The 17,354-nt window shown below is 42.5% G+C and overlaps 1 protein-coding gene across 1 annotated transcript in view; it reads right to left on the bottom strand.

Annotated features, from left to right (window-relative positions):
* Positions 1-17,354, bottom strand: part of MYLK2 (myosin light chain kinase 2) — a 53,305-nt gene that overhangs the window by 21,886 nt on the left and 14,065 nt on the right. Inside the window, exons 2-6 of the mRNA XM_020990702.2 lie at positions 6,254-6,417; positions 4,189-4,397; positions 2,342-3,751; positions 1,394-1,662; positions 981-1,092 (exon numbers count right to left, since the gene is read on the bottom strand). Coding sequence (XP_020846361.1) covers positions 981-1,041 — 61 coding nt within the window. The 5' untranslated portion in view covers positions 1,042-1,092; positions 1,394-1,662; positions 2,342-3,751; positions 4,189-4,397; positions 6,254-6,417. The remainder of the gene's footprint in view (positions 1-980; positions 1,093-1,393; positions 1,663-2,341; positions 3,752-4,188; positions 4,398-6,253; positions 6,418-17,354) is intronic.

The raw sequence follows: 17,354 nt of genomic DNA, 5'->3' as shown, positions 1-17,354 counted from the left end.
CCCTGGGCAAGTCACTTAACCCCATTGCCTAACCAAAAAAAAAGAGGAAGGGACTTGCCCTTGATCACATACCACTGGGACTGGGATCTGAACACAGATCTCTCTTGCCTCCAAGTACAGCACTCTTTCCCCAACACCATATTGTTAGGTCCTAGTTTCCTGGCCCGTGTGCCAGGCCCTTTCAGGACAGCTAGATAGTGCCCACAGCTTCCACCTCTGTATCTGAAATGTTCATGTCCTCCTCCCAAGGTCCCACTTCCCCTAGCTGGCTGACAGTGAGACCCACCCCTGTATCCCACTTGCCCCTTTCCAGGAATGCCCAGAACTGGACCCTCTGCACAGGGTGGCTGTGCATCTTTTCAAGAAAGGGAGTTGGAATATGCCAGGGGTTTGCCCAGTGCCCAGACTCTAACTGCCTGCCCAGTACTTCCTATTTCTCTTGAGGAGACCTGTGGAGTAGTGGGAAAAGCCCTGGATTTGGAGCCCAAGGAGCTGGTTTAAAATACCAATTCTACTACTTATGGAGAAAGTCATTTCCTATCTTTGGGCCTCCGTTTCCTAGTCTATAAAATGAGGAGCTTAGACTCAGCATCAATCAGTCAACAAGAACTTACTGAGTGCTTACTCTACTCCAGGTCCTAGGCTAAGAACTGGAGATGCAAAGAAAGGCAAAACTACAGCCCCTGACCTCAAGGAGCTTCCTTTCTAATGAGGAAGAAGAGAATTTCTTCTCTCCCACACAAGGCTCCAGAAGGCATCCCTTACTGCCCTGCGCTCTGAGCTAGGGACTATAAGCAGAGGATGGCAGGAAATACAGCAGCTTAGGGCACAGACTTACAAAGAGAAGGACTCCAGCCCAGAGGGTGGCAGGGGGGGCAGGGGGCTTCACTTCAGCCTCCCACCTCAGGGTTTCAAGTTCTCCGCCAGCTACCGCCCCAGGGCAGGCTATTCCCCCTACCTACCACCCGCAATCCCAGCACCTGGAGCTGCTTCTGGGCTCGGGGTTCCTGGCTCTGCTGCTCCGTTGCCCGTGGTTGCCATCAGGGAGGCTGGTCCTTCTGCTTGTCTGCCTCTAGTGCGTCGCACTATTGCCTGCAGAGAGAGGAGGGGAGGGGAGGTTTCAGTCCCAGGGAATGAAAGGACAGAAGGAAACAGGAGGTAAGCTAAGGGAGCTCCTGACCAAGATGGGTCCTGGCAGGGTTGGGAAATCCAGAGAACTGAGGGGTGAGAGAGAAGGCATTAGAGGCAGCTCTAGGGCATGCCAGGGGGCATAGGGAATCCAGTCCTGATGGTGAGTTGCACAGACTGAATATGAATGGCCCTCAGATCTGGAAGGTGTTGAGAGGTAAGGGACTGGGGGGACAGGGTGAGTGGGGGGGTGGGGGAAGGTTACCTGGTGGCCAGGCCTGGGCCAGGGCAGAGACGTGTGGCTGTCGGAGCGGGTGCTGCTCTATAACGAGTGCACGGAGCTGGGGAGGCAGTAGAGGAGGAGGAGGAGGAGGAGGAGGAGGTGGTGCAGGACGAGAAGGATCCCTTACACGGGGGCCATGCAGCTATGAGCCCAACAAGCTTCGACTTTCGGGCCACCTGTTCCTCTTGGCCCAGATTCAGAGGACACGCCATTCTTCCCACGGCCACCCTGCCGGCCAGCAGGGGCTCAGGCTTGGGGGAGCCGGGGCAGGGAAACAAACAGAAGCAGATGAGAGAGGAGACAGGGAGGAAGCAGTCACTGCCCAATCACCCAGGCCTCTGCACCCCTGGACCTACATAGATATCTGTTCCTGATAAACCCACGCTTTTCCTTTTTCCTTGGGTTCTGCACGGTACGGAGAGGATGGCTAGACTACCAGCATCTTGCCTGGGTATCACCCCTTTCTATCCCTCTAGATCAGGGGTTCTTCACCCTGGGGCCCACAGACTCATTTCAGAGGGGGCTGTGAACTTGGTGGTTGGTGTTTTTTTAATTTTGATGACCACATTTCAATACGATTTCCTATTTCACATGTGGTTCCAATATGGTTTTATATTTCAATATAGTTTCCTTTGAAATTCTATACATTATATTTTATGAATTAAAAAACATAACTCTGAGGAGTCGGCTTCACCAGACTGCCAAAAGGGTCCATGATACAAAATAAAAGGTTAATAATATCTGGTCTGGAGCCACACTTGTGAGGGGAGGAGTGGTGTTGAAAGGGGCCCAAACTGGGCTGGAAGGGAAATTCAGACCCGCGGTGACACTAAGGACTCGAGGCCTGCCTCATTCTCTGAAACATGAGGGGACTACAATAGACAGGCTCCAAGGTCTAACACCCTTCTTCCTCCACTCTAAGATCCTTACCAGCTCAAGACTTGGAGTGAGGAGACTTGAATTTGAAGCCGGCTTTGATTCATACCAGTTGTGCGACCCTGGGCAAGTCACTTTGCTTCCTGAGCCTCAGTTTCCTTATAAATGCATAGCAGGGGAAATAATCCTTGCACAATCCATTTTGAAGGATTGTGGTGAGGAGAATGCTTGTCAGTTTTAAACTCTATAAAAACAGGAGGTTTTTCTATGACTGTTAAGGTCCCTTCTAGCTCTGCCATGTCCTAAGATCCTTCCCAGCTCTGACATTCTATGTTCTGTGTCCTGAATTCCTTCCTAGCTCCATCATTCTGTTAGTCTGTGACTTTGGGCAGTGACCCTAGATGGATTGCCCTGAGGACACTGGGGAAACTCAGGGCCTTCCCAGTGGAGGCACAAGTCTCCCCGAGTCTGCTTGGTGTACTTAAGTTACATCCACCACCAAGGACCGGAACAATGTTGGCCCGGGTTGGCCTCATGGTTACCACCCTCCCCACCTCAGTCCAGAGCCTTGAGGGGCTATTTAGGGGACATGACTCCTATCTCGGTGTGGTATGGGGAAGAGAGGGAGAGATCGATTTAAAGTCAGAACAACTAGGTGTTGGCCCTGCCCCTCCCCCATTAGACTGTGAGATCTGTGAAAGCAGGGACTGTCTTTTGCCTTTCTTTGTATTCCTAGCCCATAACATAGTACCTGGCATATGGCAGATGTTTAAATGTTTACTGAATGACTGCTTAGTAAGCTGTCCTTCAAATACAAGGTACCCCCAAAATCCAAGTCTTAGACTTCTGGAACACTCTAAACTGCCTTGTTGTGTTTTTTTTTTTTTAGGCAATTGGGGTTAAGTGACTTGCCCAGGGTCACACAGCTAGGAAGTGTCAAGTGTTTGGTCTGAGGTCAGATTTGAACTCAGGTCCTCCTGACTTCAGGGCCGGTGCTCTATCTACTTTGCCACCTAGCTGCCCCCTTAAGCTGCCTTGTCTGAGAAGCCCTTCCCTAGCCACCCCAGTCTACAGAGCTCTTTCTCCCTTCTGATTCCTAAATCCCTTCCTCTCTGTACTGCTCATGGGGTACAGCCTAGAGGCTGTTAGAGATTGTGAGTTTATTTATTTATTTTTTTGTGTGTATACACATGCCCTATCTCAGCACATAGACAGTATGTCTTGTCTCATTTTTACTGTCCAGAGTACTTTGCAGGGAGCAACGTGGCATTGTAGATGGACCACTAGCCTTGGAGTCAGAAAGAGCTGAGTTCAAATCTGATTATGATGGCAGTGTGACCCTAGACAAGTCACTTAACCTCTCAATAACTAACCTAGTCAGCTCTTTAGACTATGAGTGACTGATCAGCATCAGTGAAGGAAGTGTCTGCCTGAGGAGTTCCTTACCATGATGAAGTTGAAGGTCTGGACAAAGAAAAAAAAAGAGAGAGAGAGGGTCTTACAAAACCATAGGTGCCCAAAACTACTTTCTTGAGGGTAGATGTCCTCATCTCATGGAATCTCCTGGTCACTTGGGGAGATAAGATTTTTTTAAAAAAATTGTTATTGTCTTAAAACTGTATCTACACTGCTGCCAAAATAATCTTACTAATTCTCCGGGGTGCCCGTGTCATTCTCCTGCTCAAAAGCCTTCACAGGCTCCCTGTTGCCCATGGGATAAACTACAAGCCTCCTTGACTGGCATTCAAGGTCCTCCACAGCCTGATTCCAACCCACGTTTCCGGTCTCCTTTCCCCTGACTCTCTTTCCCCATACCCAGTCGCAGCTAAACCACTTAGCTCTGAGCTCCTGCCCGGGGGCCGTGCTTCCCCTCTCGAACCCTCTGCTCCCCGCCTACTTACCCCTCACATCTCTTGCTAAGGAGCTGGAATCCAAGTGGTTTTCGTCTTTGTAGATTGTACTTGGTAGATGCTTCATAAATGTTCATTGGCTAGAACTGGACTGAACTGAATGTTGAGAGGGAGTGAGGACTGGGAGGATTCTAGGATTCCAGGATTTCTTCCATCTCCAGGGAAGATAGGACAAGAGGAGATTTCTTTCTAAAAGAAAACTGGAAAGACTACCTGTTAGGGAGAATTAGCAACACTAGAGATTTGAAGAATGAATAATCCACTTCCAAACCCTCTTTGCATATCCTCTGACCATCTGGAATAATAAGAACTGACATTTATATAGGGCTTTAAGACTTTAAAAATGCATTACATACATTAACTCATTGCCATCTAAAATCTATCGATTATGCATATGTGTATATGTGTATATCTTACATATGTGTTTATGTACATATCTTACATATATGTGTATATCATATATAAAATGAGAATATATGTAATTGCATATAGAGCATGTCCCAAAAGCCTTAGTTCCAGTTTAATGTTAAAACTGAACCAAGACTTTGAGGATCCCCTGTGTATAGAGATATCAGCAGAGAATAGAAAATGCTCTCTTTGCTGAGGCTCTAGTGCCTCTAATGTAGTGTGCAGCCAGGTCCCAACTGGCATGAAGAATAATTCCCTTAAGTAGTCGCATGCATTTGAATTCACACTCATTCCTCATCATTTGTTTTTGTTTTTGTTTTGTTCCTGAAGAGGACCAATGACATCACGGGGTGATGTCTTGGCTCCGAAGTGAATTGGATTTCAGTGAGGCAGAGTTGCACAAAGTGTCAGCCTCACTCTATCTTCCTGAGTCATCGAAGTCCAGTGGCAGGACAAAAGTCGGGACATCTGGTGATGGTCCGGGATGCAGCGGATAACCTTGGCATCTTCGATGTCTGCCCGAGCCCTAAGTGCTCCACAGCACCTGCTTCAGCTGCCTTTGTGGCGTTGGAACAAATTGTTCTCATCCACCCATTCCACCTGGGAAGTCTTCACATGCTTAGGGTAAACACCCCCCTAACCCACTGACAGGCTCGAGGCCTGAATTTACACTGTTCAAAATTATAACTATGTAAAATGTGGCCACTGGTTCCAGCCCAATGGAAACACATGGTGTAGATTCGAATAACATGACAACTTCTGAGATTCACTGTTCATACTAATTAGGACCTAGCTGTAGTGGATAGAGCACTGGCCTTGGAATCAGGAGATATGAGTTCAAATCCTACTACAGATGTTTATTAGGTGTGTGGGACCTAAGTCAGGTTATAGGGAAGGAAGGAATCAAGCACTTATTAAGTGCTTACTGTATGCCAGGCACTGTGTCTTTAAGCACTTTACAAATATTATCTCATTTGATCCTCACAACAATCCTAGGAGGTAGATGTTATTATTATCCTCATATTACAGTTGAGGAAACTGAGGCAGACAGAAGTTAAGTGACTTGGTCGGGGTCACACAACTTTGTAAATGTCTGAGGCCAGATCTGACATCGGGTCTTCCTGACTCCGGGCCCAGCTCGCTATCCATTGTACCACCTAGCTGCCTACATATCCGGTGGTGGCAATAACTGTTGTTAACGTTATGATAATTAGAGAACGGGATGGGGGAAACAGCACTGACTCTTGAGTCAGAGGAGCTGGGTTCAAGCCCCTCCTCTGGTGATTACTACTAGGGTGAGCTTGAACAAGGTGCCTCAGTTTCCTCTATTATAAAATGACAGGGTTACACTGAACGGTTCCTCCAGCTCTGTATCTGTAATCCTGAGAAAGAACTATTGTGGGGGGATGTAGCAGTAAGGATTCTGTTAGGGACCAAGGCAGTAACTGAGACCAGTCTGGGAGAGCATATTCAATTTGGAGTCTGAAGAGATGGGTGTCTTAGCTCTGATATTTACTACCTATGACCTTGAGGAAATGACTTGGCCTCTCTGGGCCTCAGTTTCCTCATCTGCAACATTGAGGGCAAAGGGGATGGACTAGCTTGTCTCTCAGGTCCCTTCCAGTTCTAAGTCCCGTGAATTTCTTACATGTTAAAGCCATCCTATTAGAGGCTCCAGGAGTCCTGGCCCCCCAGAAAGTGCCGGTCCTCAGAGCGAGGGGGTGGCTTCTCCAGTGTTCCTGCGCAGTCAGCACATTCCCTTGGCAGGCTCATCTCTGCTGGCTGGGGGGCTGGCCTGGTTCCTGAGGGAGCCTGGTGACAGATCCACGGGATTACCTCTGTCTTTCCCTGGCTGCCTCTGGTCAGCTGCCTCCCTGGACCTGCCCTTCCCCTTCCTTGGCTAGTCTCTGAATCTGGGGGGGGAAGTTTACACACACACACACACACACACACACACACACACACACACACACACACACACATATCACAACACCCCATCAGGGAACCCCATCCCAGGCCTAGCACCACTCAGATCCTTGTGCAGGGCCCAGGCCACTTTTCCGCTTCTGAGTTGGGTGCCTCCACATTGGAACAGCTGCTCAGGCCCCTCTCCTACTGGGGTAGGACAGGAAGTGGGGGAATCCCAGAGCCAATTAAAACTTCCTAGGGAATTAAGGTCAGTGGGATGTAATTACTCTAGTTAAATGTAATGGCCTAACTGGAGGGACGTGGAAGAGAGGGCTTTGGGTGAGAGTACACCCTGGGCATCTTGGACCTCTGGCTCCAGCTCCTAGGAGCTCTTACCCTAGAGAATCAGTCTCCCGTTGCTAGAAGAACCCTCTCACTCCCTGGGAGATGAGGGGTTAACCCTTCCCTAGCCCCAAAGCCTTGTCTGCCTGATCATCAGCCATGTCCTCTCCTAGCTCCTGGCATGGAACATGGAAATTCTCCCAGCCTCCAAGAGGAGAGGCCGTCAAAGCTTTAAAAGGCCTTGCTTGGAGGGACATATCTCCCAGCCTGACCCTCTCCCCCACAACCAACTCCCTCCTCCCCCCGCCCCCTTGTCTCACTACACTGTGATGGAACATGCTAGGTATTGGGCAATAACCTTTCAGACTCTGAAGAGAACAGCCAACTTCCTCTCTTCCCCTCCCCCTACCCCCATCCCGGTCCTAATATGGGAGCCAAGGGCAAAGCCCACACCCCCCCCCAGCAGCCCTGGGGCCCAGAGCTCAGGGTGAAGGCAGCAGCTGCCTCTGGGGAGCCACAGGGAAAGAGCTTGTGCCAATGTGGCCTCAGGCGAGGTCTCCTCCTTATTTGTCAATCTGTTGTGGTAGAGACAGACTGGTTTAGAAGGTGAAAGACCTAGGTTTGAATTCTAGCTCTGCTACTTCAAGAATCCTAGACCCGGAAAGAACTTCAGAGACCAAAATACTCGGTTTACAGATGAAGCAACAGAGAAAAACTAAGTGACTTGTCCAAGGTCACATGAGAAGCTCACTGAAGAACCAGGATTCAAATGTAGGGGTTCTGGCTCCAAACCCACTTTTTCCTTGACAATGTATGGCCTTTTTCACCTTGGGCAAGTCACTTCTCTGAATCCATTTCCCCAGCTATGAAGTGGAGATACCTACTTCACAAAGCTATTATTGCAGAAAATGTTTAATGACCTGGACACAAGAGCACAGGGCCAAGGGAAGGAAAGGGAAGGTAAGCTAGAAATGTGTTAGATTAAACCTAACACAGAAGCAGGGTTGGATAAAGTTTTGATAAAGTCCTATGATTCAGTACTATTTTTCTCAATTATATACGGAAAAATTTTTTAACATTTGTTTCAAAATTTTTTTGAGTCCTAGGGCTGTGTCCCAAAGAGATCATACAAATGAGAAAAGGACCCACGTGTACAACAATATTTATAGTAGCTCTTTTTTGTGGTGGCAAAGAATTGGAAATTGAGGTGATGCCCATCAACTGGGGAATGGCTGAACAAGTTGTAGTATATGCATGTAATGGAGTACTATTGTGCTGTAAGAAATGATGAGAAGGCAGACTTCAGAAAAACTTGGAAAGACTTGTATGGACTGATGCTGAATGAAGTGAGTAGAAGCAGGAGAATGTTGTACACAGTAACAGCCACGTTATGCAATGACTAACTTTGACAGACTTAGTCCTTCTCAACAATTCAAGAATCTAAGACATCTCCAAAGGTCTCATAATGGAAAATGCTATCCAAGTCCAAAGAAAGAACTTTGGAGTTTGAACACAGATCGAAGCATACTATTTGCCATTTTTTTCCTTCTGTTTTGTTTCCTCTTTCTGATGGTTCCTCCTATTGGTTCTAATTCTTCCTTACAACATAACTAATGTGAAAATATGTTCAATAGGAATCTATACGTAAAGCCTATATCAGATTGCGTGCCATCATGGGGAGGAAAGTGGGGAGGGAGGAAGAGAAAAATTTAAAACTTAGTAGCTTATGGAAGTGATTGTTGGTAGATCAAAATAAATTAATAAAAAATTTTAAAAAGTTTTTTTGAGTTCCAAATTCTCTCCTTCCCTCCCTTCCCTCCCCTCCCCTTGACAAAGCAAGCAATTTGCTATACGCTATACATGCACAGTCAGGCAAAACATTTCAATATTTCCAACAACAAAAAGAAAACAGACCAAAACCCAAGAAAAATAAAGTTTAAAAAAAGTATGCTTCAATCTACATTCAGACTCCATCAGATCTTTCTGTGGAGGTGGACAGCACTTTTCATCATTAAGTCCTTCAGAATTGTCTTGGATCATTGTGTTGCTGAGAATAGCTAAGTCATTCACAGCTGATCATCATACAGTACTGTTATTACTATGTACAATATTTTCCTAGTTCTGCTCATTTCACTTTGCATCAGTTCATGTAAGTTTTCCCACATTTTTCTGAAAGCATCTTGCTTCTCATTTCTTGTCCGTTTGTTTGTTTGTTTGTTTTCTTTTGGCTAGGCAATGGGGTTAAGTGACTTGCCCAGGGTCACACAGCTAGTATGTGTTATGTGTCTGAGGCCGGATTTGAACTCAGGTTCTTCTGAATCCAGGGCCAGTGCCCTATCCACTGCACCATCTAGCTGCCCCTTTATCATTTCTTATAGCACAATAGTATTTCATCACAATTATATGCTACAACTTGTTCAGTCATTTCCCAATTGATGGGCACGCCCTCAACTTCCAATTCTTTGCTACTACAAAATGAGCTGCTATAAATATTTTTGTACATATTTCTTTGATATCTTTGGGATACAGACCTAGTAATGGCATTGCTGGGTCAAAGGGCATACACAGTTTTATAGGCTGTTGGGCATAGTTCCAAATTGCTTTCCAGAACGGTTGGATTAGTTCACAACTTCACCAACATTGCATTAGTGCCCCAATTTTCGCACATCCCCTCCAACGTTTGTCATTTTCCTTTTCTTCCATATTAGCCAATCTTATGGGTCTGAGGTGGTACCTCAGAATTGTTTTAATTTTAATTTCTCTAATCAATAGTTATTTAGAACATTTTTCACATTACTATAGATAGCTTTGATTTCTTCTTCTGAAAACTGTCTGTTCATATCCTTTGACCATTTATCAGTTGGGGAATGACTTGTATTCTGATAAATTAGACTCAGTTCTCTATATATTTGAGACATGATGTCTTTATCAAAGAAACTCACTGTAATTTTTTTTTTACTCAGTCTCCTACTTTTCTTCTCATCTTGGCTACATTGGTTTTGTTTGTGTAAAACCTTTTTAATTTAATGTAATCAAAACTATCCATTTGTCATCCCATAATGCTTTCTATCTGTTGTTTGGTCACAAATTGTTCCCTTATCTGACAGGTAAAAATTTCCGTGCTCTCCTAATTTGCTTAAGATATCACCCTTTATGTCTAAATCATGAACCCATTTTGACCTTATCTCAGTATATGGTATAAATGCTGGTCTAGACCCAGTTTCTGCCAAACTGTTTCCCAGTTTTCCCAACAGTTTTTGTCAAATAGTGAGTTGTTTTCCCAAAAGCTTGGATCTTTAGGTCTGTCAAACACTAGATTACTATGGTCATTTACTAATGTATATTGTATACCTAATCTATTTCAATGATCCATCACTCTGTTTCTTAGCCAATAGCAGATTGTTTTGATTATTTCTGCTTTTTAATACAGTTGATATTTGGTATTGCTTGGCTACTTTCCTTCACTTTTTTTTTCACTGATTCCCTTGATATTCTTGCTCTTTTGTTCTTCCAGATGAACTTAGTTATTATTTTCTTAGTTATTATTTTTATTATTATAACTCTCTAGAATATCTTTTTTTTTTGTAATTTGATTGGTATGGCATTGAATAAGTAAATTAACTTTAGGTAGAATTGTCATTATTATTATATTGGTTCATCCTACCCGTGAGCAATTAATATTTCTCCAATTGTTTAAATTTGACTTTATTTGTATGAAACATGTTTTCTAATTGTTTTCCTATAGTTCCTGGGTTTGTCTTGGCAGGTAGACTCCCAAATATCTTATATTGCTTATAATTATTTTAAATGGAATTTCTTTTTTTATCTCTTGCTGCTGGACTTTGGTTGGTCATATATAGAAATGCTGATGATGTGTGTGGGTTTATTTTATATCCTGCAACTTTGCTGAATACGTTAATTATTTTCACTAGTTTTTAGTTGATTCTCTAGGATTCTCTAAGTGTACCACCATATTGTCTGTAAAGAGCGATAGCTTTGGTTCCACATTGCCTATTCTAATTCCTTCAATTTACTTTTCCTCTCTTATTGCCAGCACTTCTAGTATAATATTGAATAATAATGGTTGGCATCCTTGCTTCGTCCTTTTCTTATTGGGAAGGTTTCTGGCTTATCGTCATTACAGATAATGCTTGCTGATGCTTTTAGATAGATATCATTTTAAGTAGAGCTCCATTTATTCCTATGCTGTCTAACGTTTTTAACAGGAATGCATAGAGGCAGCTAGGCGGTGCGGTGGATAGAAAGAGCACTGGCCCTAGAGTCAGGAGGATGTGAGTTCAAATCTGGCCTCAGACGCTTATTAGCTGTGTGACCCTGGGCAAGTCACTTAACTCTGATTGCCTTCCCAAAAAAGGAATGGGTGTTGTATTTTTTTTCAAAAGCCTTTTCTGCATGTTTTGAGATAATCATATGATTTCTGTTAGTTTTTTTTATTGATGTGGTCAGTTATGCTGATGGTTTTCCTGATATTGAACCAGCCCTACATTCCTGCTATATATCCCACCTGGTCATAACGTATGATTTTTGTGATATATAATCTCTTGTGAGGTTGAGATTTTTGTGATATGCAATCTTTTTTTCTTCTTTTTTTTTGGAGGGGGGAGGGAAAGGCAATTGGGATTAAGTGATTTGCCCAGAGTCATACAGCTAGTACGTGTCTGAGGACTGAACCCACATCCTCCTAACTTCAGGGTCCATGTCCTGTTCACTGCACCACCTAGCTGTCCCTTTGCTGTAATCCCCTTGCTGGCATTTATTTGAAATTTTTGCATCAATATTCATTAGGGAAATTGGTCTATAGTTATCTTTTTCTGTTTTCACTCTTCCTAGTTTGGGTATCTGTACCATATTTGTGTTGTAAAAGGAATTTGGTAGGAATCCTTTTTTGACTATTTTTCCAAATAGTTTTTACAGTATTGGAATTAATTGTTCTTTAAATGTTTGGTAGAATTTACTTGCGAATCCATCAGGTCCTGGGGACTTTTTCTTAGGGTGTTCATTAATGGCTTACTCAATTTCTTTTTCTAAGATACGGTTATTTATTCTATTTCATTTTTCTATTAATCGGAGCAATTTATATTTTTGTAAATATTTATCCATCTCACTTAAATTGTCAGATTTTTTGGTATATAGTAAAAGAGCTCCTAATAATTGCTTTATTTGGTTTTCTTCCCTTTTAAAAATTAAATTAACCAATGTTTTATCTATTTTATTGGTATTTTTTCATAAAACCAGTTCTTACGTTTATTTATTTGTTCAATGGTTTTCTTACTCTCACTTTTATTAATCTCTCCTTTGATTTTCAGGCTTTCCAATTTCATGTTTCATTGGGGATTTTATTTTAGTTTTTAGTTTTTTAGTTGCATATCCAATTCATTGATCTACTCTTTCTCTGTTTTATTGATGTAAGTATTTAGAGATATAAATTTTCACCTAAATACTGCTTTGGCTGCATCCCATAAATTTTGATATATTATTTCATTGTTGGCATTCTCCTTAATGAAATTATTGATTATTTCTATGATTTGTTCTTTGACCCACTCATTCTTAGGATTAGATTATTTAGTTTCCAATTAATTGTTAACCTATGTTTCCATGGGCCCTTTATTGAATATAATTTTTTTTTTTTGCTTTTTGGTGAGGTAAGCGGAGTTAAATGACTTGCCCAGGGTCACACTGCTAGTTAAGTGTCAAGTGTCTGAGGTCAGACTTGAACTCAGGTCCTCCTGACTCCAAGTCTGGAGTTCTTTCACTGCACCACCTAGCTGCCCCTTGAATATAATTTTTATTGCATTGTGGTCTATCATATCTAACTTTTCTAAAATTCTATTCATCTCCTTAATTTCTTACTTGTTTATTTTATGGTTAGATTTATCTAGTTCTGAGAGGGGAAAATTGAGGCCCTCCACTATTATAGTTTTACTATTTCCTCCTGTAATTCATTTAAATTTCCTCTTAGAATTTGGATGTTATGCCATTTGGTACATACATGTTTAGTATTGATATTACTTCATTGTCTATGGTACCTTTTAGCAAAATGTACCTTCCCTACTTATCTCTTTTAATTAGATCTATTGTTGCTTTTGCTTTGTCTGAGATCATGATTGCTATCCTTGCTTTTTTTGGGGAGAGTTCAGGTGAGTTCCTGCTCCTATTCTGCCATCTATTCAGTAATTTTAAAAAATGTTTTATCTTTTTTAAAAACACCATGGTGGAAGTGCAATTCTTGTCCTGGAGAATAAAATCTATTTAAAATTGGCACTGAAAATTAAAAAAAAAAACCACCATGGTCACATCCTAATAAACTTCTCTTCTCCCTACCCTAGTACAAACCTCCTTTGTAACAAAGCTAGTTAAAAGAAGAAGAAAAAAAACCTCTGAGATCAGTGTTGGTATAACACCACACAATGACACTTCCATGTTACATGAGGACCAGCCCCTACATGTAGCATAAGGGTAGCTCATAGGGAGACAGAATAGACATCTCCAGCCTCTTCCCCATACTTTTTCTCTAAAGGAGACTTTAATTCCTGCTGGAAGGGGGAAGCAGGAAATTAGGGGCAGAAGCCTGGCCACTTTGCATACGTAGACGCTCCACTTCATTATTTTATTATTACTATTATAAGAGATGTAGTTTTCAGACTCAAGCTAAACTTCTGATTGCTGTTTCCTAATGGGGAAGAGGACCTAAGCTTTACATGCAAGGCTTGACTCCCTTCCCACCAAATACCAATTCCACAATGAGCACAAAGCAATTATCACAAAGAACCCATTTATCCAGATCAGTAGCAAAACAGAAATCAGAGAAAGTGTACATAGGAGAATATATACCAGACAATACAGAGTGAAGGAGCTCCCCCATTGAAAGTCAGGTAACTCGTCTCAATCAAGAAAGAGTCCTGGATTTCACTCAAGGGAAAATTCCCTGAAGTTTCTCATGCAGCAAGCTGGGGATAGGGATACGATGGGAATTGCCAGCTCTTCATGTCAGCTTCTCCCTTCAGCAGCCTGAAGTGGGGTTCGCATCACCCATCTACTCTCTCAAAGCTGGAACTCATAAGCATCCGAAGCAATGCAGAGCCTAAAGAGACTTAAGACTCAAAGAAACACAAGAGCTTGAAGAACTTGAACCTCTCCTCTCTCTGGCTCTCACCAACTCTGCCCCACCTCACGGGCCGGCATGGGACGTGAACCTCCACTAATGAGAAGAAATTTCCATACTGAAGAGTTTTGAGATTCAGTTACATTCCTCCAGAGACTGAAACTCCTTGTAGTCCCTAGCAAAGATCAACTGAGGCCAGTCAAAATTGATAACTACACAGCATAAACACAAGCATCAGTGTTTTAAAACAACAAGGATGATTTTTCTGGCATGCTAGGTAACCAACCTTTGATACTATTGAAATTAAGACAGATAAATGCACATTAACAGTACATGCAGTAGACATGATACTATTCAAAGCATCATCTGGGAGAATACTACAGTGATAAAATCCATAATTACAAACAGGATATGACACATGCATATTTTGAAAGAACATACATATCCATAGTACACAGCAGTCAGTCAAAAGCATGGCTAGCAAAGCAAAGCTAGCCAGCTGCAACAGCCATGCTAGCCATATGCCTATATATAAAATACAATTTAACTAGAAGAAGTAGCATGAATACAAAACAATTAACAACTAGCATTGCTATAGCATAAACATAGCACAAAATATAGTCCAAAGAACAAAACAGTAAAATAAAAAACACAACCATACCCAAACATGCAGTCTACGTTCAATGACATACAAGATACATTTCTCATGGGTGATATCTTCAGTGTTACCTGGGATATCGTAACAGCTTAGTGACTAGTCTAATAAACCTAGTTCTCTCTCTGCTCCTGTACCACAGCTAGTAGATGTCACAGACTGACCATCAGGATAATTATAGACTTATTTGTCTATACCTGGGTTGGCGTCCATCTGAGGTTGGCTATCAGTACATTCAAGTTCTGTGGGTTGAATCTGACCCCCAGGAGTTTCTATAGCAATTTCAGGCAGGAAAAGAGCTGTCCCTGGGTTCAGTTGTCCTGCCCTGTAACAATACACATAATTTCCTTCACTGGATACATTCTTTTCTTTTCTTTTCTTTTAGAGAACACATTATTTTCATTGCTTATACTGAATCAGAAAGTCTTGGCACAGCCGGTGAACCATCTCTTTTCCTCAGCCTTTGCCTAGGTGAGTATCCATCGGTTCTCTACACCTGCTCATTAGAAAGTCCAACTAACTCTGCTATGGGCAATAGGTGGTTGTGGTGAATAGTCTTGATAGACCCCCCTCCCTTCTCTGGGACTATTTGACTATCTTGTAAACAGGCAAGATTCCCAGGCTCTCAAAATGGTAAAACCCAGCAGGACAGATAAAAGCACTCTTTCCCTTGTCTTCCGTAGGCATATGAATCTGGTAGTATCCACCATGCTAGTCCAAGACTGAAAAAACCCTGGCTGACTAACAGATAACCCAGGGCATCTTGTATCCACGGCATAGTGTACTGGTCTCCTTTGGTCCTTGTGTTCAAAGTTTGGTAATTAACACACATCTGTACCTTTCCATCTTTCCTAGGCACCGCCCTCTAGGTGATGTATAAGGGCTGCTGGATTCTGTGATGATGCCATCAACCAGCATTTCTTTTTTTTTTTTTAATTTATTTTGATTTAGCAACAATCACTTCCATAAGCTTTTGAGTTTTAAATTTTTCTCCTCCTCCCTCCCTCCCTTCCTCCCCAAGAAGGCTCACAATCTGATATAGGCTACACGTATACATTCCTATTAAACATATTTTCACATTAGTGCTGTTGTAAGGAAGAATTAGAACTAATAGTAGAAACCATCAGAAAGAGGAAACAAAACAAAACAGAAGAAAAAAAATAGCAAATAGTATGCTTCAATCTGCATTCAAACTCCATGGTTCTTTCTTTGGACTTGGATAGCATTTTCCATTATGAGACCCTTGGAGATGTCTTAGATCCTTGCGTTGCAGAGAAAGGCTAAGTCTATCAAAGTTAGTCATCGCACAACGTGGCTATTACTGTGTACAGTGTTCCCATGGTTCTGCTCACTTCACTCAGCATCAGTCCATATACATCTTTCCAGGTTTTTCTGAAGTCCGCTTGCTTATCATTTCTTATAGCACAATAGTATTCCATTACATTCATATACCACAACTTATTCAGCCATTCCCCAACTGATGGGCATCCCTTCAATTTCCAATTCTTTGCCACTGCAAAAAGAGCTGCTATAAATATTTTTGTACATGTGGGTCCTTTTCCCATTTGTATGATCTCTTTGGGATATAGCCCTAGAAGTGCTATTACTGGGTCAAAGGGTATACACATTTTTATAGCCTCTGGGCATAGTTAGAAATTGTTCTCCAAAATAGTTGGATTTCACAACTCCGCCAATGCATTAGTGTTCCAATTTTTGCACATCTTCTCCAACATTTATCATTTTCCTGTTTTGTCATGTTGGCCAATCTGATAAGTGTGATATGGTACCTCAGAGTTGTTTTGATTTGCATTTCTCTAATCAATAGAGATTTAGAGCATTTTTTCATGTGACTATAGATAGCTTTAATTTCTTTATCTGAGAACTGCCTGTTCATATCCTTTGACCAAATTTTATCAGTTGGGGAATGACTTGTATTCTTATAAATTTGACTTAACTCTCTATATATTTTAGAACAGGCCCTTATCAGAGACACTTAGCCGGCATTTCTTTGAGATGGTTTCTGAAATCTTCTGTCACAGACAGAGGAATCCTCCTTGATCTTTCTTTGAATGGTCTAGAATTGGTGAGCTGGGTTCTGTGGGTTGTGCCTTGAGAACATCCTGTACCCCACCCATTCAATGAGAATACATCTGTCCTTGTTAAGTTCCAGCCTCAATGTATCCTTCCACTTGTGAGGTACTATGGAATCCCAAAGTCAAATACCCAGGATCCAGCTCAGAGGATGGATGGTTGGGGTTCCTACACTGTTCACTGAAACCTCTTGCCTCTTATCCTCTGCATGTCTCTGCATGTCAAGTGTGCAGGAATTGGGTCAAAGTCTGTCACATGCAAGAAAGGACACTAATCTCCTCCAACAAAGAAACAATCCCACACCGATGGGCTTTAGGACTCGAGTTACATTAGTTATTACACATAATCTGAATTCTGATGTCTCACAGTATTTTCATTTACATTATTGCTGGTTCTCCACATTGGTGGAGTGTAAAAGAACCTTAGGATGCTGTGTCAGAGCTAGAAGACACCTTAGGGATAATCTACTTCAACTCCCTCTTTTTACAGAAGAGGGAACTGAAGTACAGAAAGAGCAAGTGACTTGCCCAAGGTCAAACCGTGAATGACGGAGCTGGCACCTGAACCCAAATCTGACTCCCTGACTGGTGATCCGTCGGTCACATTGTGTGGCCTCCCAGAAGTGGGATA

The sequence above is a fragment of the Phascolarctos cinereus genome, unplaced genomic scaffold, assembly GCF_003287225.1.
Source record: "Phascolarctos cinereus isolate Bilbo 61053 unplaced genomic scaffold, phaCin_HiC Scaffold_2;HRSCAF=192, whole genome shotgun sequence".
Taxonomy (NCBI): domain Eukaryota; kingdom Metazoa; phylum Chordata; class Mammalia; order Diprotodontia; family Phascolarctidae; genus Phascolarctos; species Phascolarctos cinereus.
This window is presented reverse-complemented; position numbering and strand designations above follow the sequence as displayed.